This window comes from Dipodomys ordii, unplaced genomic scaffold, assembly GCF_000151885.1.
Source record: "Dipodomys ordii isolate 6190 unplaced genomic scaffold, Dord_2.0 Scaffold16, whole genome shotgun sequence".
Taxonomy (NCBI): Eukaryota; Metazoa; Chordata; class Mammalia; order Rodentia; family Heteromyidae; genus Dipodomys; species Dipodomys ordii.
Genome location: NW_012267232.1, coordinates 5,360,619 through 5,385,868, shown reverse-complemented (window position 1 = coordinate 5,385,868; position 25,250 = coordinate 5,360,619). Strand labels below are relative to the sequence as shown.

General features: G+C 40.6%; 1 protein-coding gene across 3 annotated transcripts in view; it reads right to left on the bottom strand.

The window, feature by feature from the left end:
- Trim9 (tripartite motif containing 9) overlaps positions 1–22,671 on the bottom strand; it is a 113,579-nt gene extending 90,908 nt beyond the window's left edge. For 2 of the 3 annotated variants that reach the window (XM_013012249.1, XM_013012251.1), the window contains exon 1: positions 21,542–22,671. In XM_013012249.1, coding sequence (XP_012867703.1) covers positions 21,542–22,363 — 822 coding nt within the window. In that variant the 5' untranslated portion in view covers positions 22,364–22,671. The remainder of the gene's footprint in view (positions 1–21,541) is intronic. The other variant, XM_013012250.1, reaches the window with a different exon arrangement.
- Between the last annotated feature and the right edge of the window lie 2,579 nt (positions 22,672–25,250).

Here is a 25,250-nt window from a genome sequence, read left to right as displayed (position 1 = left end):
TCTTCAGAGAAGTTTCTCTTTAAGTCTTTAGCCCACTTATTTATTGGGCAGTTGTTTCTTTGAAGATTTGTTGTTGGGGGATTTAATTTTTTGAGTTCCAGGTTTATTTTACATATGAGACCCTGGTCTGTTGTATGGCTAGTGAAGATCTTCTCCCAATCTGTGGGCTTTCTATTGATCTTCTAGCTATGTCCTTTGCCATGCAGAAGCTCTGCAATTTCATGCAATCCCATTTGTCCAACCTTTCTTTGATTTGTTGTTTCTGGGTCTTTATTAAGAAAATTTCAGCCTGTGCCAAGGAGTCCTAGGGTTTCTTCTATTCCATCCTGTAATGTTTTCAGAGTGTCTGCTTTGATTCCGAGGTCTTTGATCCATTTGGAGTTGATTCTGGTGCAGGGTGATACATAAGGATCTAGCTTTAGTTTTCTACAAGTGATTAACCAATTTTGCCAGCACCATTTACTGAAGTGGCTGTTTTTCTTCTATTCTATTGTTTTTAGCTCCCTTATCAAAGATTAGATGGCTATAGGTCTATAGGTTCATTTCTGGGTTTTCAATTCTATTCCATTGGTCCTGGAGTCTGTTCTTGTGCCAGTACCAAGCTGTTTTGATTACTGTGGCTTTGTAGTAGAGTTTGAAATTTGGTATTGCTATTCCTCCATCACTGTTCTTTCTATTAAGGAGCATTTTTGCTATTCAGGGTCTTTTATTGTTCCATATGAATTTTTGGATTGCCTATTCTATTTCCTTGAAAAACTCCCCAATTTTCATGGGGAAACTTAACTCTTTCTTAACATAGGAGTCATTCAAGCCCCACGACCAAAACAACAACAACAACAAAAAGGAGTCATGATGTTTTCTCATATTTCATTATACAAGGAGTAGAGGGTGAGAGTAACTCTGAAAATAAGCGATTTATTTATTTTTATTTATTATTTTTATTATTTTGGGGGGGGTCAGTCGTGGGGCTTGAACTCTGGGCTCAAAGCCAGTGCTCTACCAGTTGAGCCACAGTGCCACTTCTGTTTTCCTAATGGTTTATTGGAGATAAGAGTCTCTCTGCCTTTTCTGCCCTGGCAGGCTTTGAACTGTGATTCTTAAATCTCAGCCTCCTGAGTAGCTAGGTTTACAGGCATGAGCCACCCAGCATGATTTATTTTTTTAATGATCTATTTATTGTTATATTTAATAGATTTATATTATGTAGATATTTAATAGATTATACCTAAGTATCTAAACATGTATTTTTTAAAAAGTAAAATAGGCTATTCAATACATAAAATGAATTGTTTTTAGTGGTAAAGACTTTTTCTTTTAAAAAATACTTAGAGGGCTGGGAAGGTGGTTCTGTGGTAGAGTGCTTGCCTTGTATGCATGAGGTCTTGGGTTTGATTCTTCAGCACCACATAAAGAGAAAAGGCCGGAAGTGGTGCTGTGGCTCAAGTGGTAGAGAAAACAGAAAAAGCTGGCAGTGGTGCTGTGGCTCAAGTGGTAGAACACTAGCCTTGTGCTGAAGAGCTGAGGGTCAGCACCAAGGCCCAGAGTTCAGGCCCCACAACTGGCAAAAACCAAACAAATTAAAACAAAAAAACACAAAACAGTTAAAGAAAATTTTTTTTATTGAAATAATGAAAAGGAAAAAGCAGAACACTTCTGGAAATTTTCGAAAACTCACATTTAATATGAAATCAGAATTACTTTTTGAATACCATCAAAGTTTCAATTAATTATATTTTTTCATAGGGACTATTTGAATAGTTCTTACTTTCATTTAAGAAAGAAATATTCTCTTTTGAAAATGTATTTTCATTTATACTGTTTGCTCTTAAGAAGCCTTCTCCTTGGGCTAGGAAGGTGGCTTGGTGTTAGAATGCTTGCCTTGAATGCATGAGGCCCTGGGTTTGATTCCTTAGCACCACATAAGCAGAAAAGCCACAAGTGGTACTGTGGCTCAAGTGGTAGAGTGCTAGCCTTGAGCTGAAGAGCTGAGGGACAGTACCCAGGCCCAGAGTTCAGACCCATGACTGATAAAAAAAAGAAGCCTTCTCCCTAAACTGGTTTATAATATATATAATATGTTTATTATATGTTGATATACTTTGAAATATGCACAAATATGATAAAGATTTAATACCACACCGACAAAAATCACCAGATAAGCCAGGCACCAGTGGCTTACACGTGATCCTAGCTACTCTGGAGGCTGAGATCTGAGAACCAGGGTTCAAAGCCAGCCTGGTAAGAAAGTCCGTTTGACTCTTATCTCCAATTAATGACCAGAAAACTGGAAGTGGAGCTGTGGCTCAAAGTGCTAAAGTGCTGGCCTTCAGTAGCAAAGTTCAGGGGCAGCGCCCAGGCCCTGAGTTCAAGACCCACAGATGACAAAAAAGAAACAAAACCCCCCAACCAACCAACCAACAAAAACAACAACAGGATAACGTAGAGATTAGAGCTTTTTCATGAGGTATCTTTAGCTCACAAGACAAGATTGCAAGGATAATTTAGAATCTGATTTTATTTTGTTTTCCTTTTCCATATTTATGAAAGAAATTTAAGGAACAAATAATTAAGAAAAAGACAACTCAATGGAAAAATGGGCAAATGACAGTAGAGTCTATTTAATTCAAAACATATGAAAACCTTTGATATTGCACCTCTTTCACACTATTCACCCAGTGGACTAGCAGATATGAAAGTTGAATAATAGCAAGTACTTGTAGGAATGAGGATTGCTGGAAAGGCTCTTTAATGGCACCCTCAATCTGGTAACACAGCTTTGCAGTATATGTAAAGGTTGAGGGCATACATAGGTACTCATCACCCAGCAACAACTCTTCTAGGAATACACCCAACAAATTGCTTGCATGTGTGTGCAGAAGACAAACGCTATCATGTTTACAGCTATGTAACTCACAGTAGCCCAAAACTATGCAAACTACAGAAGGCCTGCCAATGTTAGAATGGATAAATTGTGAAATACTCAAATGTAATACTATTTAACAATCAAAACTGAATGATATAAAACTACTTGCAATAATATGAGTGATTCCAACAAATTTAAGGTTGAGCAAAAGAAGCCATGATGCTTTATGATTACATTTATGATGTACAAAATGCAGGCAAAGTTGTCGTGCTGTTAGAAATCAGGATACTGGTTACCTTGGCAGGGGTGGGGGTGGAGGTTGCTGAAAGGAAGGGAACATGAGGAGTGTTTCCGGGAGTGATGATTCTGTTTCCTGATTTAGTTCTAATTATACAGTATGATCAGTTCGTGGAAATTCTTGGAGCTATACATTCATGATTTCTACCCTGAAATTTTCTGTGACATATCAGGTTTTTTTTTTCTTTTAACAGCTGCAAACTTAAATAATTTTAGAAAACTTGCAATCTGGCAGTTCCTCCTGTCTGATGTAAAGCTAAAATTTGACAAGCAGTGGTGTGTTGGAGCTGGCTTCTATGGTTTTTCCAATCTCCAAGGTCAATGATCTCAGCAGGTGGCCCAAAATCAGCTGTGGCAAATGCTATAAATCAGAGCCACTGAATAGCAGCAATGACAAGCACAAAACTCCAACTTATCAGTTTCTCCTGCATGAAAAAAGAATCTTGTAATCATTTGAAATGAAAGGAATCTAGCAACTAAAATGAGCAACTCATTACTGCCTTAAGAAATTTGGCACCAAATGGTGGTTCTTACCTGAGAAAAAAATTCCAGGCCAAGTTCATATCCTAACTCAATCCTCAAAATCCCTGTGGTGCACTGTGAGAATTCATAAGCATATTTATCCATTTCATTTTCACTTTTTATCTTTCTCAACCAGATCCTATTTCTCCTTTCAGGAAGCAAACAGTCAAAAAAAAAAAAAAAACAGGGGCTGGGAAGTTGGCTCAGTGGTAGAGCACTTGCCTTGTATGCATGAGGCCCTGGGTTCGATTCCTCAGCACCACATAAGCAAAAAGAAAAAAGCCGGAAGTGGTGTTGTAGCTCAAGTGGTAGAGCGCTAGCCTTGAGCTGAAGTGCTGAGGGACAGCGCCCAGGCCCAGAGTTCAGGCCCTACAACTGGACCAAAAAAAAAAAAAAAACAGCTTCTTAATTCCTCCTCTTTTTTTTTGATCAGTCATGGGGCTTGAATTCAGGGCCTGGGCACTGTTTCCCAGCAATTTTACTCAAGGCTCTACCCCTTTAAACTGCAGCACCACTTCTGATTTTTGAGTATTTAATTGGAGATAAAGAGTCTCATAGGGACTACTCTTCTGCTTAGGCTGGCTTCAAACTGAGATCTCAGTCTCCTGAGTAGTCGGATTACAGGCATGAGCCACCTGCACCCAGCTTTTAATTCCCTCTTAATTTCCCAGTATACCCCTTTCTCTGTAAGAAAATGACAATGTGTGTGGTTTGTAGACCAAGGTTATTACTGATTAGCCAGTATGTTATTTCTTGAAACAGAATAGAGTGGGCAAGTAGTGTCTTCAAAAACAAGCTCACACTGGGCTGGGAAGGTGGCTCAGTGGTAGAGCGCTTGCCTTGCCTGAGGCCCTGGGTTCGATTCCTCAGCACCACATAAGCAAAAAGAAAAAAACCGGAAGTGGCACTTTGGCTCAAGTGGTAGAGCACTAGCCTTGAGCTGAAGAGCTGAGGGACAGCGCCCAGGCCCAGAGTTCAAGCCTCACAACTGGACCCCTCCCCCCGCCAAAAAAAAAAAAAAACAGATCACTGAACCTTCCCTACAGCTCTAGCAAGTAAAGTCTTCTTGTTACAGAGATGAAGAAACTGAGGCATAGATAAGTTATGTATCTAAATCAAGACAGTCACATAAATAAAGAAGTTAACGTTTCCGGCTCCAGATTCATTCACATAATGTACAGCCTCCCCACTCTCTTTTCAAATAATAATATGTACTCAAAAATCAAGTATGACTATGGGTACTAGTATAGATTTTATCTCCTAGATCTCTTCCCTCTCCCTTTCTTCTTCTGTCATTTTGGTTTATCTGGCTACTTGACTTCCCTCATTCCCAGGGGAAGGGTCCTTATACATAGGAAATCAGCTATGAGCACTGTGGCCATTCTCTCCACCCTTTGTGTAGCCCACTATCTATATAGTTACACAGCCATAATGATAACTTAGATTTCTTACAAAAGACTCTCATATATTCATCCTGTCATTTGGTCTTTCTATCTGTGGGTCTAAGCAGAAGTTGCCAGCATGATTTAACAGGTAACAATAGCTCACATTAATCAGAACTCATTCTGGCCAGGCTCTGTTCCAAGGGCTTTATGTCTACCATTATTTTCATTTTCACACTCCTTGGAGGTAAGTCAATTATGATTTCTGTTTCACAGATGAGAAAACTGAAGCACAGAAGACAAGTAGCTCACCCACTATCCCTCCCCACAAGAAATAAGGCCCATATTTTTAATACTTCCATTGTGCTCCTGAATTTCAGTAGATTCAGAAAAAGAACCCATATCTCATATATTCATATTTCATATGGCCAAGATGTAATATCTTAAGGTTTGAGGTGAAGTGACCATGAGTTGTTGAATTTAAATCCTGACCATAAATCTCAGCTTCAATATGCACAAAGCCTTCTATCCCATCTTTGGTGAAATGCCCTATTAAATCAAAGAAAAGTTCAGTTTGAAAAAGACAATGATATGGAATCACATAGTAAAATTCCCCCTGCAAAGCCTGTTACATTGATGGCTGTTTTATGACTTTGATTTCAATATGTTGCAAAGACCAGTTCTCAAGAAGTATCTGGGAATGAAGATAGTCACCTACTATTGTCTGAACTGGCCAGTCTCCTTTCTGGGAATATAAAAGTGCTTTGTTCAAATCAGAAATCTCTTCTATGGTGTGAACATCTCAGTTGAGAAGCTGAATGAACCTGGGACTCAGTATCTACTAAACAGTCCATGTCTTATCACCAGTACCCTGAAGCCAACAAGAGTAAGCCTCAAGGTAGTTACCATGAGGAAGAATGATCTGAATATAGATCATCTAACTTCCTCACCATGGCTAGCAAAGCTAAAGAACAGAAGAACAGGAAGTACATGCTAAAATACCACAAATAAATATGACCCAACTTCTGGAGAAAATTCTGAGATCTAAACAAATACTAAAAGGAATAAAATTTCAACTCCAGCATCTATGCAAATTTTATGCTAACCTTTCAGATACCCTAATTGAATAAGTTCTCTAAGCAACACTCTGGGATTGATAAGAGTTAAGATATGAAAATAATTTAAACGTTGACCAATGAATAAATAACTAAAGAAACTATAATATGCATATACAACATATATGTGATATGAAAATAATCTAAATATTGACCAATGAACAAATAGCTAAAGAAATTATAATATGCATATACATAATATATGTGTGCGCATGACCACACACATATGCACCCACACTAACAGCCTTGGAATAAAAAGGACAGTCTGCTATTTGTGGCCTGTTAGCTAGACCATTGCCTACACCTGGAATACACTATGTTTATATCAAATGAAATAAGTATGACACAGAAAGAAAAATACTGTACCATTTTATCTATATGTGCAACAAGAAAAAAAGTCAAACATGCAAAGACAGAAAATAAAATAGAGGTTACAACAGTGGAGAAAATTAGAAGAAATAAGTCAAAAGACACAAAGTAGCAGCTGGATATGATGAACCAGGTTTGAGAGCTAACATACAACATGAGAACCATCATTGATAAAGCTGTACAGTAGTTATACAGTTGCTAGGTTAATCTGCTTCACTAGGGTAACTAGCTCTCTGTATCCCACAACATCATGTTGTAAACTTTAAATGTTCACAATCTGAAAAATAAATAAAATTTTGAGTCAATTTTGATGGCTATTTCCCAATAACCTTTGTACACATAGTTTTAGAAACCTTAGTAACTGACAAAACTGAAGAGCTATAATAACTGAAAAATAAATAATTTAAATAATAAATTGACGGCTTTGTTCTCATAAAAGTAAACAGAAGACTTAATGGAGTGAAACTATAACATAATTGAGCTCTTTGGCTCCACTCAGAAGAGAGTAGCTGGCTAGTCTTTGGCCAACTTCCAAATTAGGTTATAAACTTCTACCTTCTAATTTATTTCTCTCTACATTACACATGAAATTCGTAAATTATTCTTTATGTCCTCTATGTAGGCAGAACATCTAGGTTCTACTAAATATCAGTTCTAAGCCAGGAATAGTGGTGCACATCATTTAAAGGTTGAAGTAGAAAGATCACAAGTTCATGGCCAGCCTTGGTAAATCACCTGCCTAGTATGCCCAAGACTCTAGGTTCTCCAGTAACAGCCCCATAGACAAACACACACACCCGTACCCCCCCCACACACACAATCAGCTGTTTAATTTCAGTGGATTCTGCGTGTGCATGCACACACATGTGTGTATGTGTGTGGGGGGAGGATACTGGGCATCATGCTTGAAGAGGTTGGCCTACCTTTTTGTTGGTTATTTTGGAGATAATAGTATAGCAAACTTTTCTGCCTGGTCTGGCTTTGAACTATGATCTTCTGGATCTCAGCCTTCTGAGTAACAAGGATTCTAGGCATGAGCCACCAATGCCCAGCTTGTCAATATGTTCTCAGCTACATTTAGTTTAATCATTTTATTACATTTTTCAAAAGAAGAGAGTTATATGAGAGTACATTTGATACAACCTAGATGTCATGCTGTAATCTTAGTTTAACATTGCAAGTTATTGGCCAAGTACATCACAATAATCTACTGTTGGGATCAGTGCCAGCCCTAACACTGCTACACGCAAGATATGATGTGAGGAGCTGTCAACACAGGGACCTTCAGTGGGAATAAAGCCAGGGCTTGGAAGGCTGGTATCTGGCTAAAGATGGAAGGCATATAAGCCACAGTGACTAGGCAGGCAGACTCCCCAGAAGTTTCTGGTCAGAAGCTGACTGAGCACACTGGACACAAACTGGTGTGAACAAGACATACAGCTGACCAAGAAGTATTGCAGAATAAACTTGGGGTGTAGCTCAGTGATAGAACACTTGCCTAGTATGCTTGAGGCCTTCAATTCAATTCCTAGCACTGCAGGAAACAAAGCAAAATACATCAACAACAATAAAACCCTCCCCAAAAAGTTTCCAGAAAAAAAAGATTATATATTGGGAGCAAAACTGGGTTTACAAACAGGAAAGCAGAAGATTCACAGTAGAGCACAGACAGACAAGAGGAAGAATGGAGTGGTGGTCAGAGATTGGCTTGTTGGGCAAAGGTAATGCCAAAGTTAAAGTAAAAAACAGATATATTCTTTATATCAAAGGAACATCAATTCAATAATAGAGACATATATAAATTCTCCTTGAAGAAAAAAAACAGGTTAAGGTAAACCTTGATAGCTGTAGAAATAGAGTGTAGGGGGAAAAGGCACCTGTAATTATGGATATCTGGAGTAATGGGAGAGTCCCCCAAAGGAAGAAATCTGTTTCAATTGAGCTTCATTAAACAGGCCTACACAGAGATGTGATGTATGCACATGCACATACACACACAAATACAGAAGCAATTAAAAGTACACTCTTGGATGTTCATAATTCTTTAACAAATGCTTTTGGGCAAGATGTATTGTGTCACTTTGATAATTTAATGAACTAATTTTTAATCAATTTATTTTTTTGACTTAAGAGAGTCTTGGACAAATGATCTTTAAAATTCAAGATTTTGACTCTTATCAATTTGTAGCTCCAAATGAGGGAAAGTAGCTTTTCAAATACCACGATGATAACCTAAAGCTAACAGAAACCAACCACTGGAATGTCATACAGCATTTTAAGGATGTGAGCTTCACAAAATCAGGAGTTATGGAACTGGGGTAATGAAGAGGAACAGCCTCAGTACTCAGGCATTGCATTGTATTCATCTTCTGTTTTCGGATTTTTTTTATATCTCCAATTTGGACAGAAATTCGTGTGGGTTTGAAGTATTTAATTTGTGGTCTTTGGTTTTGAAATTATATTAGTTTTGAAATTACACTCTTACCTGACCCCACTGTTAAGATGCTTGCACTCTTTAGTTCTTATTCAGAAAAGGGAAATGAGGAAACAAATGGGAGCAAGACCACCTCTGGACATGCTGAGTGGGAGGGAGGTAGTTGTATGTTGACTGGGGACAGCAGAGAGCTTTATACATTAGATTCAGCGCAAAATGTTTGGTTAATGGCTATTTGCTTCATTTAAAAATGACTACTGGAAATACATTTTAACCAAAATAGTATTCACTGTGGTACAACTGAGAAGAGTGTGGGCTTGTGTATTAAATAAATTGATCTGGGCTTAAGCTCTATCTTTTTCAAGCTATGAGATTCTAGGCAATAACTTAACTTCTCTGAAATAATGTTAGCAATTTAACATGTTGTGTTAGAATCAAATAATGAATATGATGTGACTAAGAATGAAGTATGTGCCAGGTGCCAGTGGCTCGCGCCTATAATCCTAGCTACTCAGGAGGCTGAGATCTGAAGATCGCAGTTCAAAGCCAGTCCAAGCAAGAAAGTCTGTGAGACTGTTATCTCCAATAAACCACCAGAAAACCAGAAGTGGCGCTGTAGCTTAAGGGGTAGAGTGCTCGCCTTGAGCTGAAGGGCTGAGGGATAGCCCCTAGGCCCAGAGTTCAAGCCCCATGACCAACCAAAAAAATAAATAAATAAAAAGAATGAAGTATGTTACTAATGCTAGAATTTTTCTCTGTAGATTAACAGAATTCAGAAATTTGTGGAAATATTTGTGCAGCAATTTGCTAAGGAATACCAATAGATTTTTTTTCTTTTCTTTCTTTTTTTGGTTGGTCATGGGGCCTGAACTCTGGGCTTGGGCACTGTCCCTCAGCTCTTCAACTCAAGGTGAGTGCTCTACCACTTGAGCCACAGTGCCACTTCTGGCTTTTTCTGTTTATGTGGTACTGAGGAATCAAACCCGGGGCCTCATGCATGCAAGGCAAGCAGTCTACACTGAGCCACCTTCCCAGCCCTACCAATAGATTTTGTATACACTGAGCCACTTTCCCAGCCCTACCAATAGATTTTGTATCTCGTACCAGGACCTTACTACTACTTCAGGCTTTTCCACATTTTTTTTCTTCCCCCCCCCATATATTTAGAAATACATAGTGATAAAACAATCAAAATCCCACTTTGGAAAGCAGTATGGAGGCTCCTCAAAAGACTCCACATAGAACTCCCCTATGACCCAGCAATCCCACTTTGGGCATTTACCCAAATGATCACAAACAAGACCACACTAAAGCTACCAGCATGACTATGTTTATTGCAGCATTATTTACTATAGCTAAGATATGGAACCAACCCAGATGCCCCTCAGTAGATGAATGGATCAAGAAAATGTGGTATATATACACAATGGAATTCTTTGCCTCCATCAGAAAGAATGACATTGCCCCATTTGTTAGGAAATGGAAAGGCTTGGAAAAAATTATATTAAGTGAAGTAAGCCAGGCCCAAAGAAACATAGGTCCCATGGTTTCCCTTATTTGCAATATCTAGTATATGTCTGAGTCAAGCAGAAAAGGTCATATAAGTTGATGTTAGGGAAATGAACCCTAAGATATGTATTCAAATTTTTTTCTTTCATGCCATTGTTTCTAACACATTTATAACATTATCTCTCTGTTGCTTTGTATGTCCCTCCCCCATAGTATAACCCCTGCTTTCACTGTATTTGATGTTGGTATAATTTGTGGAGGGGAAAGGGAAAAAATAGTTTAAATAGGGATACAGTTGTACCCATTGCAACAATGAGATGTACAAGTTGTTATGTCGAAAACGAACTTTACAACTTTGGTGGGGGGGGGAAGGGGGGAGAGGGGAAGATTTGGGTAGGGGGGCGGGGTGAGGAGGGGACGGGAAGGGGAAACAAAGGAGGAAGCTACAATGCTTGATAAGAAATGTACTCATTATCTTGCCCATGTAATTGTAACCCCCCTGTACAGTATTTTCACAACTAAAATAATAATAATAATATTAGTGATATCAAAAAAACAATCTATGTCCTAGACTGTTATAAATGTGTCATTTTTGGATCCTAAGAGAATAAGTCACATTCTATACTACATTGAGCTTGTTGAAGCCAGCCTAGAAAATTCTGCTCATAAAAGTCTCAATTTGGGGGCTGGGAAGGTGGCTCAGTGGTAGAATGCTTGCCTTGCATGCATGAGGCCCTGGGTTTGATTCCTCAGCACCACATAAGCAGAAAAAGCTGGAAGTGGTGTTGTGGCTCAAGTGGTAGAGTGCTAGCCTTGAGCTGAAGAGCTGAGGGATAGAGCCCAGGCCCAGAGTTCTGGCACATGACCGACAAAATAAATAAATAAATAAAATAAAAGTCTCAATTTTATTTATTTATTTATTTTTGGTCAGTTGTGGGGCTTGAATTCTGGGCTTGGGCACTGTTCCTAAGCTCTTCAGCTCAAGGCTAGTGCCCTATCATTTTGAGCCACAGCACCACTTCCAGTTTTCTGGTGGTTAATTGGAGATAAGAGTCTCATGGAGTTTCTTGCCCAAGGTGGCTTTGAACCGTGATCCTCAGATCTCAGCATCCTGAATAGCTGGAATTACAGGCGTGAGCCACTGGTGCCTGGCTTAAAGTCTCAATATTTTATATTTCTTGATCTTCAAAGTAGAAAATAGAGAAATTTTTATGTACTACCAAATAGGTATTCAGTAAATTTTATTTAATACTGAATATGATTATGTTCCTTAATGGCAGAAGGTAGTTAGATAACACAGGTAGCTTATAAACATTATGCTTCTGCATACCACATTGGTTATGTGTTGAAAGCTATTTATCACATTTCCTTCTTAAGTCTTCCCAGATGATTGATGGTTAATAAAATCAATAATAACTACTTGTTAGAAGCACCATGGATTTATCTATGCCATATAAAATTTATTAGACCAGATGGAAGTCCAAGTTTACATTTGACTTTATGTGACTAATGTTCTTGGGATGACATTTCCTAGGTGGGATAGGACACTGGCAGGGCACAGCAATACCATTTTATCAGTTTCATAAATTGCGTGGAGTGGTGATGGCACAGATACAATCAGAAGTACCAAATATTGAAAAATCTGCTGTTGGCTATTTACATGAATGAGAAAAAACTAAGGTACGAGCCATCAAAAAACATAGATCATGTTATCAAGTCATTTTGGTTTGTCTTTGGACAAGCTGTATTTACAGTTAGGCCTGTAAGTATCTATACCACATATCATATACATATATATATATATATGTATATATATGTATATGTTTCTGTGTGTGTGTATATATACATATATATTTATATATACATATATATTTATGTATATATATATTTGACTGTCCTAGATTTTGCTTCCTACAAAATCACAAAGCCCATTATAAAAATCGGCTCTAGGTAGAAACTGTTTAATCCTCCCCTATTCACACTTACTCCTCTCTGCAAGCTGCTTTGTTCAGAGAAAGGAAAATGTTTTAATGGGCACACATGGCAGGTTAAAGCAAAGTTATCCCCGATTAGACTTTTCCTGGAGCACAGAGCAGTGACAAATACTTGGTGTCAGTTACTTCTTAAAATGTAGTCTGCAGGCAAAATCAGAGTCAAGAGAACTGAACAGAAATCTCAACAAAGCAGAACTGTTGCTCAGTGGATAAACAGTCAGTTTCACATGCAAAAATATACAGTAGATGAGAACTGATCAACTATGTGTATGGGCTATCAACAGAAGGTGGTTATTCTCACAACTAAGAATAATGTTTAGCATTCTCTTTCCAAAGCTAAATCTTTGGAGAACAGTTTCCTCTTTGATCGGAGATGTTAGAAAAAAAAAAACCCAAACCATTCAGTTCTAGTTTTATGCAAGTGTCTTAGTCTGTTTTGTGCTGCTGTAAAGAATACCAGACTGGACATTTTACAGTGAGCAGAAATTGTTTTGTCTCAGAGTTCTTGAGGCTAACAAGAACAAGATGGAAGAGCCACATCTGGCGAGGACCATCTACTGCATCCTAACGTGATAGATTACATTGCATGGGCAAGAGGGAAAAAGAAAGGGGGCCACATTCATCTTCTCATGAGGAACCTTCTTCCCCTAGAAGTAATCTTAACACATACATTAATCTACACAGGGGCTGATCACTTCTTAAGGGTGTTGCCTTTCAATACTCTTGTATTGGGGATGAAGCTTCAAACATAAGAACTTTGGGGGACACCTTAAAACCATAGCAGCAAGGCATGGGAAAAGGAATTCTGGTTAGCCAGCTTAAATCCATTCCTAATTAACAGCCATTTCCAATTCATACATTCTGTTCTTTCACATTTATGATGAAACACAGGCCAATTATCTATTCTTGAATGATTACTCATGTTTCATTTGAGCCAGACAGGTATGAAGGTACAAGGAAAAAACTGATGGTAAACACAGTGCAGCTATTGGCACTGCCCGCAGGTTTAAACATATTTTTGTGTTTTCCAAAATGAACTTATAAATATTTCAGATCTGTAGAAATAGATACTTAAAATGCATACATAATTTTATCTTTAAGTTTTATTTTTATGTTACTTTTGGAAGTTTTAAGGTGCATTGTTTTATTAAAGGAGGACAACAAAAGTTGGGTGTTGTGGCACTCCCTGTAATCTTAGCACTTGGGAGGTTGTACAAGAAGATTCTGAATTTGACATGAGTCGACATTATAAAAAAAAAAAAAAAGTTCAAGGCTGGTCTTCGCTTCATAGTGAGATCTCAAGAAACTAAGCCCCAAACTAAACAAAACCAAAGTGGACAATGACTCCATGGATGAGCTGAGAGACTCTTACTGCTTATATATGTGACCTCATCCTGGTCCTCTCATCTGATGATCTGGTTTATGCAATATTCAATGTATTTGTATCTCCTTTCCCCAAACCCCATATTTTCCTCTTTAAATTTATCCTTTTACAAGAAAACTTAGGAGAAAAATGCCTTTAAGCTTCTTAACAATTTTCATTCATGAGAAATAAAGGAATATAGCTGTTATAGCACTGTAATTTATGGTCCCCCAAGATTCTGCTCTGTAAGTCACATATTTCCTGGGTGTGTTGGCAGGTAGGACAGAACATCGATATAATGCCTGAATTCTGGAATCAGTCAGCCTGGATTCAAATTCTGCTACTTACAACTATTTATGACTTTATAACCTCTCTGTGCTCTGGGTTTGCATTGAAAGATGTATGAATTATAAGGTTTAAATGAGAAAATGCTTAAATGATTTAGAACAGTATGTGGCTAGTAGTTTTTGGTACATTTTAATAAGAAAGTATTAAATGCAGTTTTCAAATTTAATCATTACAATCTGGCTAATGTATGAAATTTAAAATGTTGGAATTATATTGGTAATTATATCTTCCTCTTCCTGATTCTTTTCTTCATTTCACCAGTCTTTATTATCTACCAAGTAGTCCAGAAATGAGAGAAACAAAGATACATAAGAGACAGTCTGTGGTACTGAGTTACTAGAGCCCAGTGGAAAATTCTAACATAAACAATTGTAAGTGAAGGTTGGTTTGTGTTTGAATCTGGATAGAGGAGCTGTGGGGAGGAGGTAGATAGACAATGCATGAGGCTGGCAAGGTAATTTGGAACCAAATCTTGAATGTGTAAGGGACTGAGACTAGGTCTGTCTGAGACACTGGATTTGGGTACAACAGAAGTCAAAATCATGGAGTAGATGAGTAGAAGAGGATACAAGCCAATGATGTTTATTTATTCAAGACAAGACATTCAAGAATAGTTTTCTTGCTTCTTCAACTTAAAAATGAGTAAGCCAAAATGAAGACAAGTCTCTCTCTAGAGTGAACAAACATTGTCTACAGTTAAAGCCATCTGGGATGGAGGCGGCTTGTGGCTGCAGCAGGATGAACACAGCATCAGGTTCCAGATGTGCTGGCTGGTCTGATGCAAACCTGTTGAAGCTGGCTCACTTGAGCTAGGCTTGACAAGGTTTGTTAGTGGGAATCTGAAAATGTGGTCTAAGAAAGGAATAGAAGACAAGTTGGTGGACAAGAAGATGGGCTAGTACCCTTAGGGGAGGAAACCAAAGGTGTAACTTCTCTAAACATATAAAATACTACTTATCAAAATGAGTTCCAAGAAATAAAAACATGTTTTATGTTGTCAGTAGTGGTCACAGGTTTTTTTGGTTTGGGATTTTTGTTTCCTCTTAGAAGGCATAAAGGGGAATACAGAAAGGGAAAGAGGAAGAGGGAGCAAATGCAATCATGCTATTGAGTATATATCATGTGCAAAATAACTTATGTAACTTGTTGGCAGTGATGGGAAGGAGAAACGAGGAAAGTAAAGGAAGGGGTGACATTGTCCAAAAAATATATATTCATTACCTGACTTTAGAAACTGGTAGCCCCTCTGTACAACACCTTAATAGTAACAATAAAATTATATTTTAAAAAGACAGGCTAGGTCTTCTGGACAATGGCTAGATGGGGATATGCTGGACAAAGGGATGACTCACATCCCAAGTGGCACAGTGTAAGCATAGATAAAACATATATAATAAAAATAATTTTTAAGAAGCATAGATAAAAGATACATGATCAAATAATGTACCGTGATGGAAACTATAAGAAGTATGTTTTGAGTGGAGGGCTCCCAAAATTATTCAGCAAGGAAAAATTTGTGGAATAAATTCTAACCTAGAGTATAGGTAAAAACAAAATAAATTCTTGAGTGTTTACATAGTTCTTCAGAGGTTTCTTGCCTTTGGAAACAAACAAAATTGATTACTTTCAGAAAGTTGATTACAGATCCACCCTGTCCAGCCTATTATCCAGAAAAGTAACATTGGAAAAATATATTGAATAAGAGTTGTTTTAAATAAAAATTACCTTAAGACTGTCATGTAACTAAAAATAGTTGAAGAAATCAGCAAATAGATCAGTGAAGGCTACCAGTGGTAAAAAGGTAGTTAATATTAAATCATTAAATAACATATGATTTCTTCTTTATTAAAGCAAAACTGCCTATTTTTATTTATAGGACTAGTATGTACTTTTCTAGGTAAGCATAATACTCCAGCAATAAGGTCTAGCATTAATAACATTTGGAATCTTGAGAAGAGTGAGAAAAATTCTTATAATTTCCTGAGCTTTGCAGATTGTTACAGAAGCATAATTGTGTCCAAGCTGACTGATAGTGAACTTAGTTTCTGGCTTCCCAGTCTCTGGACTTTGTTTCACCTCCCATGAAATCCTCTGTGATTAATTCCTTGAGTTTCTATTCTTTACTATGATTTTTAAGTGATTATTTAGAATTATTTAGTTAAACCTTTAGCATGGAATGAGTTTTACCCTCCTCTGGATGCCAAAGTTATAGGTTGAGTATCTCTATCATGAAAATCTGAAAGGCTCCAAGATCCAAAGTGTTTTCAGTGTACATGTCACAAATGGAAAATTTCACACCTGATTTTATGTGATGAGTCCCAGTCAGAACACTGATACACTAAAAATATTGTATGAAATCACCTTCAGACTATGTGAATAAGTATATATGAAAGGTAAATGAGTTCCATGTTTGGGTTGGGTCTTATCTGCCAAGATAACTTGTTATTTATGTAAAAATGTTCCCCAACCCCAAATTTTGAAAACATTCTGGCCTCAAGTATTTCAGATGAGGGTTACCCAAACCTGTATACACATACTGGAACTTCATTTACATATCTAGGTGAAGAAAAACTCAGTTATTATATTGCTGGTAAGAATAACTTCCACCTGTACATTATTTGTAATTATCTGGTAGCAGATGACAGTGAAGATATTTTTTACAGTGCTATTTGGCCTGCAATTATATTTAATGGCATCATTTAATTCCATATATAGGAAAAACAATTACAGCTATTTCAAGGTGATATCAATATATTTACTGGAGAATTTGAAAGCAATAGAGTCATCAGTGACCATGTTAGCTTTCTTATGAAAAAGCAAATTTGTTTGCTTAATAGATCTTGGTGTGGTATTCATATTCTTGGAAACTAATCCAACTGAGTATTCTCTCTGCCCCAATGAGCACAAGGGCCACCTTCTTTGAAGCCACTTTTCAGAGATACTGTGAACCACACACTTTATACTCTGAAAAGAGAAAGTATTCTCTAATGGGGAGGGATGAGATTTTTGTATAGTCTTTGTTAACCAGTAAGACATTCACTTCTGTTTTACATCAACAGTTCACAGCTATGCTAAATGAAGATCAGAAAATTATAAACATTTAAACAATTTTCTCGAAACACTTTCATAACTGCAGGTATAAATGGTTTCCATGGTTGTGGTGGGTGGGTGGGAAACACAAAAAGGTATGAAACTTGTCTAGTCCAGGGAGTAACTTAGCCATATCAGTTCTGAAACCTAGCCCTCCCAGCATCTAGCTCTTTCACTGTGTCTGGGTATAGAGGGGAATAATTTTCTTCTCTGTAACATCCTCCTTAAAATGTGTGTTTACATTACACACAGAATATTCTGATTGTGCTACAGGAGAATTAAAAGAATTTTTTTAAAAACTGGACATAGACTACCTCTTATACTATTGGCACATATAGATTATAAAATATCTATTTCAGGTACATAATCAACCAAACATCATTTTACTGACGGGCTAATGCATTTGGCTACAAAAATACTTGGTGAAACGCTACCATACAACTAAACAATTATTCTTTCCAGAACACTTTTCAAATAAAAGTATATCAACTGATAGTTTATTTTAATAGGTTTAAATTGCAAATCTTCTTTTAATGGGTTTAAATTGCAAATCTTCTTTTAAAATAAGAAGAAAGAAACAACATTTGAGAAAAGATATAGAATAGATAGTAAAAAGGAAATGCAAATCTTCTAAACAGCCTCAACATAAAGGAATCATTACAATATATTACTGACCCAGGGATTGATAAAAATACATCAAGAATTCAACAATAATGTTAGAATTCAGAAATGTAAACTGCTTAAGATCATAAAGTGACAATAGTAATTACAACTGCCTATTTGTAAATCCTAAAAATGTAACTCTTTGTTATCAGCCTGAGTTGAATAAAGAACTATAGCAAATACTAGTACTAAAATCTGCTGCTGGATATTTGTAAGGCCATCTCATATATTATTATTTTTCCTGGATTTTGAAGGTCACAAATAATCTAAAAATTTTAATATTAAATCAGCTGACAAAATTAAGATACATTTTAACCTGTTGTTTTTAGGACTAGTTAACAATATACTGCAGCCATATTTCCTTGAATGGGAAAGATGATGATGTATACCTAAGAGAATGCTAGTCACAAGATTTTTTTCATCTAGAAATGATTAATATGGTAGAATGTTTAAAATAAAACTTTCAGGTCTCCTAACAGTCTGTGTTGATAACTAACTGCCCAACCTTAGGAGAACTAAGTAGAATTCTTGGTTCTCTTTTATTGTGAAGGGCATAGAAATTCTAGTCCATACACTTTTGTAGTGATATTATTAATTATAATTAATTATTAATTAAAATATAGACTGTAGAGAAAATGGAGTGTTAACACAGTGATTGCCTTATTAAGGAAATAAGGCTGGGAAATAAAGTTTGCTGTTCATCTGACAGATGACAACTGAATATTCAAACCTGCCATCTTTCTGCCTTACTTCTTCTAGGCAGTTTAATTATTCTGCTATAAGTAAACTGAACAAAAATGAGGTCTACTTACTTTGGGAAAATGTGAGAAAATGGGGAGGTCTAATAGTCGTATAGCCATCTTATCGAATATGTCTGGGTTTTAATATTATTCTTTTTAATCAGACATCGAAATTTCAACCCTGTCAACCCTACAGTATTTACTCATAACTAGCATTATTGGTAAAACAAATGAATTAATATCTCAAGCCTCATGGGGTTGAAAGGTGCCTTTTGATCTTAATGGATAAAGTATAGGTTTTTACACTGTGGTTTGATCATCCTAATTAGTATGTAGTACTAAGCACTTCACATAGACAAAGTGATTAATTTCTCAGACACTTTTGAATGCAAAGACTATAGTTAGCAGTTGGAGAGTAAAATCATAATATGAAGAAAAATTGTAAACTAAAGTTTTGCAAACTTTCAGAAATGTCATTGTTTCGTTTTTTTTTTTTTAAAGAAAAACAGTGGTGTATGGTTAGTAGACTTAAATACATACCAAAGAAAGGCCCCAGCTGTGGTAATATAGTATACTTGATTATAAAGGAAAATACAAGTGACTGTTAACATGGATCACATTTAATGGGGACAGAGTTGAGAAAACCTCCAGTGATTAATTAAAATAGTGACACTCCTCCCTTCTTTTGTCTGGGAATAAATCATCACTGTTACTGCCTTAACCCCAGGGTTAGCATCCCTCAAAGCTAGCCTTTCTGGGTTCCACGGAGTGCTGGGAAACTCTTCCTGGGCCACATCAGAGGCCTGTACATCACCTTCACTGCCTCATTTTTGGGTATAAACTCAGTGATGTAAAGCTAATTTCTTGACAATAATCCCAGCCTCTACCCTGCTCTCCATACTTGCAGCTAAGTGGATTATTTAAAAAGTCAGCTGGGTGCCTGTAGTCCTAGCTACTCAGGATGCTGAGATCTGAGGGTTGTGGTTCAAAGCCAGACAGGGCATGCAAATCTGTGAGACTCTTATCTCCCATTAACCACCAGAAAAACAGAAGTAGAGCTGTGATTCAAAGTGGTAGAGCACTAGCCTGGGGTGGAAAAGCTCAAGGACAGTGCCCAGGCCCTGAGTTCAAGTCCCAAACTGACAAAAAATAAAAAGTCATAGTTAAATTTCAGCACATCATAGCAGAGAGGTTTCCTTCTTTCTAAGCAATCTAGGTATCATACTATAAAGATCTCTTTCTTCATGAAGCTTCTATCCTTCAGGTGGAAGGGGGAAACAGATAAATAGAAAAATAACATAAAGCTGGGTTCCTGTGTAGTTCATGCCTGTAATCCTACCAATTTAGGAGGCTGAGATTTTAAGATTGAGATTCAAAGCCAGCCTAGGCAGGAAAGCCAGAAGTGGAGCTGTGGCTCAAGTGGTAGAGTGATAGCCTTGAGCAAAAATGCTCAGGAACAAGGCCCAGGTCCTGAGTTTGATCCCCAGGACAAACACATAAACACATATACACACATACACACAGAGTAACATGGTAATTCACATATGTGGTATCATTTCAGAATGATACAAAATCAAGCAGGGCTGAACTAGAGGATGTCTGAGGAAAGATGGTGACCACTACCACCAGCCAAGTAGCCTCAATCCAGATTGCTCAGCTCTGAGAACAGACGGGAAGAAGCCAGGTGAGGAAGCCACTTTGACCTAAGCATTGGGAAAGATTCAGGCTTTCCTAATAATGAAAGCAACAATCAATGCAAAGGCCCTAGGGCAGAAAGATGTCTGGTTTTGCTTGAGCCAAGAGGCATAGTGTAGCTGGAACAGAGGGAATGAGTGGGAGTCAAAGAGGTCTCTGAGGAGGCTGAATGCGCACAGAACTGGTGATAGTCTGAAAAATACATAGAGCCATTAGCGGATTTTGAGCAGAGGAGGGGCATGACTTCAAATGATATGAAAAACACTTTTGACCAGCTGTGGTGGAAACCTTATCAAACAGACCACAAAGGTAAATCCAGTAACAAGTGTCCCAAAGTTTGCACATACAACTATTGAAGGAATTAAAAGGTTGAATCCTGAAAGCCTGGAGGTGTGGATGAATGAAAGCCTACTTGGCTTTCAAACAGGAACTGCACAGAAAACTCTAGCCCTGCCACTCAGATCTGCTTCTGGGAGGGTCAAGCCTGGAGCCTGCATGCCACGTTGCTATGGCGACCACAGGACGACCCCTCCCCGCCCCCCAGTCCCCTCCACTCTCAGGAACCTTAGGCACTCCAACCTGTGTGGCCTCTGCTGGGAGCACCAGGCCTGGCCCAGTTCAAGCTCATCAGCATTCTGCCCATAGCAACACCGCGTCCGCCAATCCAGCAGCGACCGCCCCCTGCAGTCCGCGCGACCCCACCTCCCTGCCCGCCCCCTCCACGGGGGGGGGGGATTCAGTCCCGAGGGGCCTTGAAGCTCGCCTGGCAGCCTTCAACACTGGCGCGGCTCTGCCCAGCAACGCCAGCGTTTTGCCCACATTCTGTCTGGCGGCGGCCCTGGGCTGCAGACCCGCCGCGTGGAAGGGGCGCTTGCTCTGAGCTCAGCCCTCACAGGCAGCGCCCCCCACCCCAGGAGGAGGCGGCTCCCCCTAAGGCATCCCTGCAACAACTCCCTGGGAGACATTCAACTTTCCTATTCCCCGAGGCTTCCTGCAATGCACCAGAGCCAGGAAGGCGGACTTGGATGGCACCTGCATTGCGCCCCCGCTGGGAAAGGGGAAGGGAGGGGAGGAGGGACTCTCTGGTGCAAAAGTGAGGATCCAAGTGAGTTGCGGGGGGCGGAGAGGGGGGGGGAGGACGCTTCCACAAAACTCACCTTGTGCAGTTTCCACATAGCCCCCAGGGCCTTGACTTCGTGGCTGGAGTGTTTGCCCTCCTCCAAGCACTGGTAGCACACGGGCATTTTGCACTGCACGCAGTACATGCTGTGGTTCTCCAGCTCGTGGTCGGTGCAGGTGGATACCTTGCGCGGGCTCAGCCGTCGGCTCACGCGGCCCTGGGCCGGCGGCACCAGACGATGCTTGGCCAGAGGCCCCCGGGGTGGGTGGCAGCGCAGGCGACAAGGATCGCAGTAGAAGACGTCGCACTGTTCGCACATGACCGTGGCCTCCTTGGGCGCCTTCTCGCAGAGCTGGCACTTGAGGGCCGCGGCTTTGCTCTGTTGGTAGCGGTCGATCACCCCTTCCAGGACGCGGTTCTTGGGGAAGCCGCGGAGCCCCCGGTCATCCAGGATGAGGCTGCGGTGGCACTGGGGGCAGGTGATACAGGAGTTCCGAGGCACCGGGGCCAAGGCCGGTGACAGGTGGGTGGGCGGTGGTGGCATGGCTGGCGGAAACACGCGGACGCCGTTGGGAGACTTCTGGCAGGGGGTAGTGGGAGCGCTGGCGAAGCCCCCGTAAGAACCGTAGCCGCTGTCCGCCTCGCTGTACAGGCTCATCTTGTCCAGGTCCAAATAGTCATAGTCGGAGACCCCCGAGCCCGAGGCCCTGCGACTCTGGGGAGATTCGGATTCCGGGGTCTGTACCAGGATGTTGCGGGCGCACGCCTGACATAAATTGTGCGAGCAGGGCAAGATGATGGGCTCCCGATAGAAGGACCCACACACGGGGCATTTTAACTCTTCTTCCATCTCTTCCATGAGGACTGTGGCTGGCAGCTGAGGCTGCAAGCAGCGAACGCCGGAGCTGGTGAGGTGGCCGGAGGGCCGGTCGTGTCCACCACAGCCGCTGCCGCCTTCCCGCGTCTCCTCTAGGCGCGGACTCCGGGAGGCTCCAGCTCTGAGAGCCTCGGAGCTGCCGCGCCGTGCTCCGCTCCCGGGCCGCCCACTTCTGCCCTCTTAGTCCCGCCCAGCCTGGCATCCGAGGCTCATTGGATGACGGGCGAGAGAGCAGAGCTCTCATTGGCCATTTGCCCTGTCTGTCTCCTCTCTCTGCAGGCCACGGTGGGGCGCGGGGTGGTGGTGGTGGTGGTGGTGAAGACGGAGGCTGAGCGCAATCTTCTCTGGCGGCTGCAGGATCTTGGGAGGGGGCTGGTGCGCGGGGGCTAGGGGAGTCGGGAAGGCGGAATTAGGCGGGATGACTCATTCCTCTCCCTGCTTCCTTCCGACCCCGGGTATAGTCAACTTCGGAGCCGAGGGTGTGCGAACCGCCCCCCCCCTCCTCGCTGCGAGGGGGCTGGCGCCTGTGCGCCAGCAGTTGGCATTTGGTTGGCAGCTCTGGTCTCCGCGGCGACCCGCCGTCGACGAGCGCTGCGCCCGCCGCCGCGCGGAGGACGCCCCCTTCTCCTTCCGCCGCTGGCAGCCCGCCGCCCGCCGCCCCCAGACCTGGGCTTCCGCACGGAATTTGGGTTTTGCTGCCGCTGCACCAGTTCTTAGAAGGGGGGTGGGGGTGGAGGCGGCTGCCCCGGTCCCGAGGGGCGCCCGCATCCCGGTATCTGGGTGTAGGCCCCAGAAGAGGCTCGACCCCTTCCTCCCTCAGCCCCTGCACATTAGGAGATGCTGCTGTGGAGGAGCTTTAACTAGATAACCCGTGGTCCAGGCTCAGCGATCGTCCATACCGGTGCCACCTGCACTGCATGCTGTAGATTGAGGCTAGGCTTGGAGACCTCGACGCTGTGGTTGATGGTGCCTCCCTTCCCTTCCCCCTCTCAGCTCCAAGCCAGGCCCTCCTCTTGCTCACCTGGTTGACATTCACACGGTCAGGTCGGCAGGAGCACGGGTTCATGGAAGCAGGAATCATTTGTCCATTTCTCGGTGCCTTCTAGTTTAGTATAATTTAGCTGGGCGAGTGAACCACCGTGCGACTTGCGGGAGTTCAGCGATGGACTTCCCAAACAGCAGTCCTAATGTCCAGGGCCTGATCATCTACCACAGGTTCCAGCAGAAGAAAGTCTGTTTCCAGCTCTCTGAGGTGATATTGATTGGGACGGAAGAGTTCTTTTTTTTTTTCTAAGTGTTATTATAGGTGGTGGACAGAGGGGTTACAGTTACAAGTCAGTCAGATAAAGAGTACATTTCTGTTTGGACAGGGTCACCCCTTCCTCCCTCTCTCCAGCTTTTCTCTCCGATTGCTAACCATAAATTGTACAGTTCATTTTCAACATGGTGTCTAGTGAGTAACACTGCTGCATTTGTTTATCTTTGTTCCTCCGTTTCTGTGTGGGAGGGAGGAGTTCTAAGTGTTCTTCCTTATACCAAGCAGTGTCTTTTTCACTCAGACAACCATTGCTGGAGATAATGGGTCCTGCATCTTCTCTGCCAAACCTGTGTGTGTGTGAGAGAGAGCGGGGGGGGGAGAGATGGGGAGAGAGAGATGGAGGGAGGGGGGGGGGGGGTAGGGAAGAGGAAGGGGGAGAGAAGACAGTGATAGAGAATGAATATGAACATCATTGGATCAAGTGACATTCCAAGGTAGTAATTTTTTTTTGAAATAGCACATGGCTGATTGCTGAGTGATTCATGAAAATGACAAAAATTTTTTCCAAGTTAGAAGAAATTTTTCGAATTTCTATCTTCCAAAAAGAAAACTTGATTACATGCAGCTACATTTATAATTGTAAAACACTTTATTGCCTGAAGAAATGTACTTTCTACAATCCTACCCTTGGAAATATAGTACAATAAACTGGGTTGCCTTTCCAATATTTTTTTCAATTGCAATGAAAACATTACTTGATTATTTTGTGTGGGCAAAAAACCCCACTCCATCGTTATTTAAAGTCATGTTAATCATAAATTCTACACAGTTTATTTCTAGCTTGACTTTTAATTAGTTCAGACCAGAGAATCCAAAGGTAGAGGTAGTCTGTTCAAAGACCTAACATTTGTTCAAGTATGGTTGGGATATTTACTTTGCAGGACACATCCAATTTAAGAGACTCAAGAGGATTCATTTGTATCATGTAGTTAGGTATAGAGAAACTGTTAGAAAGAAGGATATATAGGAGTTAGAATCTTTGCTGTCAAAGTGGTTACTTGACATGAGCACTGCCATTTTTAGGATAGTGACCATCTTACGAAAAGCTATTTTAGTTAAGTCTCATCTTATTATAAGAATTGTTTTTCTTGGGGCTGGGGAGGTAGCTCGGTGGTAAGAGTGCTTGCCTTGCATGCATGAGGCCCTGGGTTCAATTCCTCAGCACCACATAAGCAGAAAAATCCGGAAGTGTCACTGTGTCTCAAGTGGTAGAATGCTAACCTTGAGCTAAAGAGCTTAGGGATGGCGCCCAGGCCCAGAGTTCAGGCCCCATGACCATCAAAAAAAAAAAAAGAATTGTTTTTCTGGGGTCTAGAGGTGTGGTTCAGGTGGTAGAGCACCAGCTGAGTAATAATTGTTTGTCTGGTAAGTTCCTGCTTTGGCAGGTTATCCTGGTTTTGGTTGATTGCAGAGATAAACTTTTACTGCTTTTCAAACTAGCCAGTCATACATATTGTGAATGTAAGTTCTTACCAATCACCTGGGCAGACTTCCTGCCCAGAATTTGCTCACTTGGAACCTTTGCAGAGTTCCTCCTACATGATACCCTAA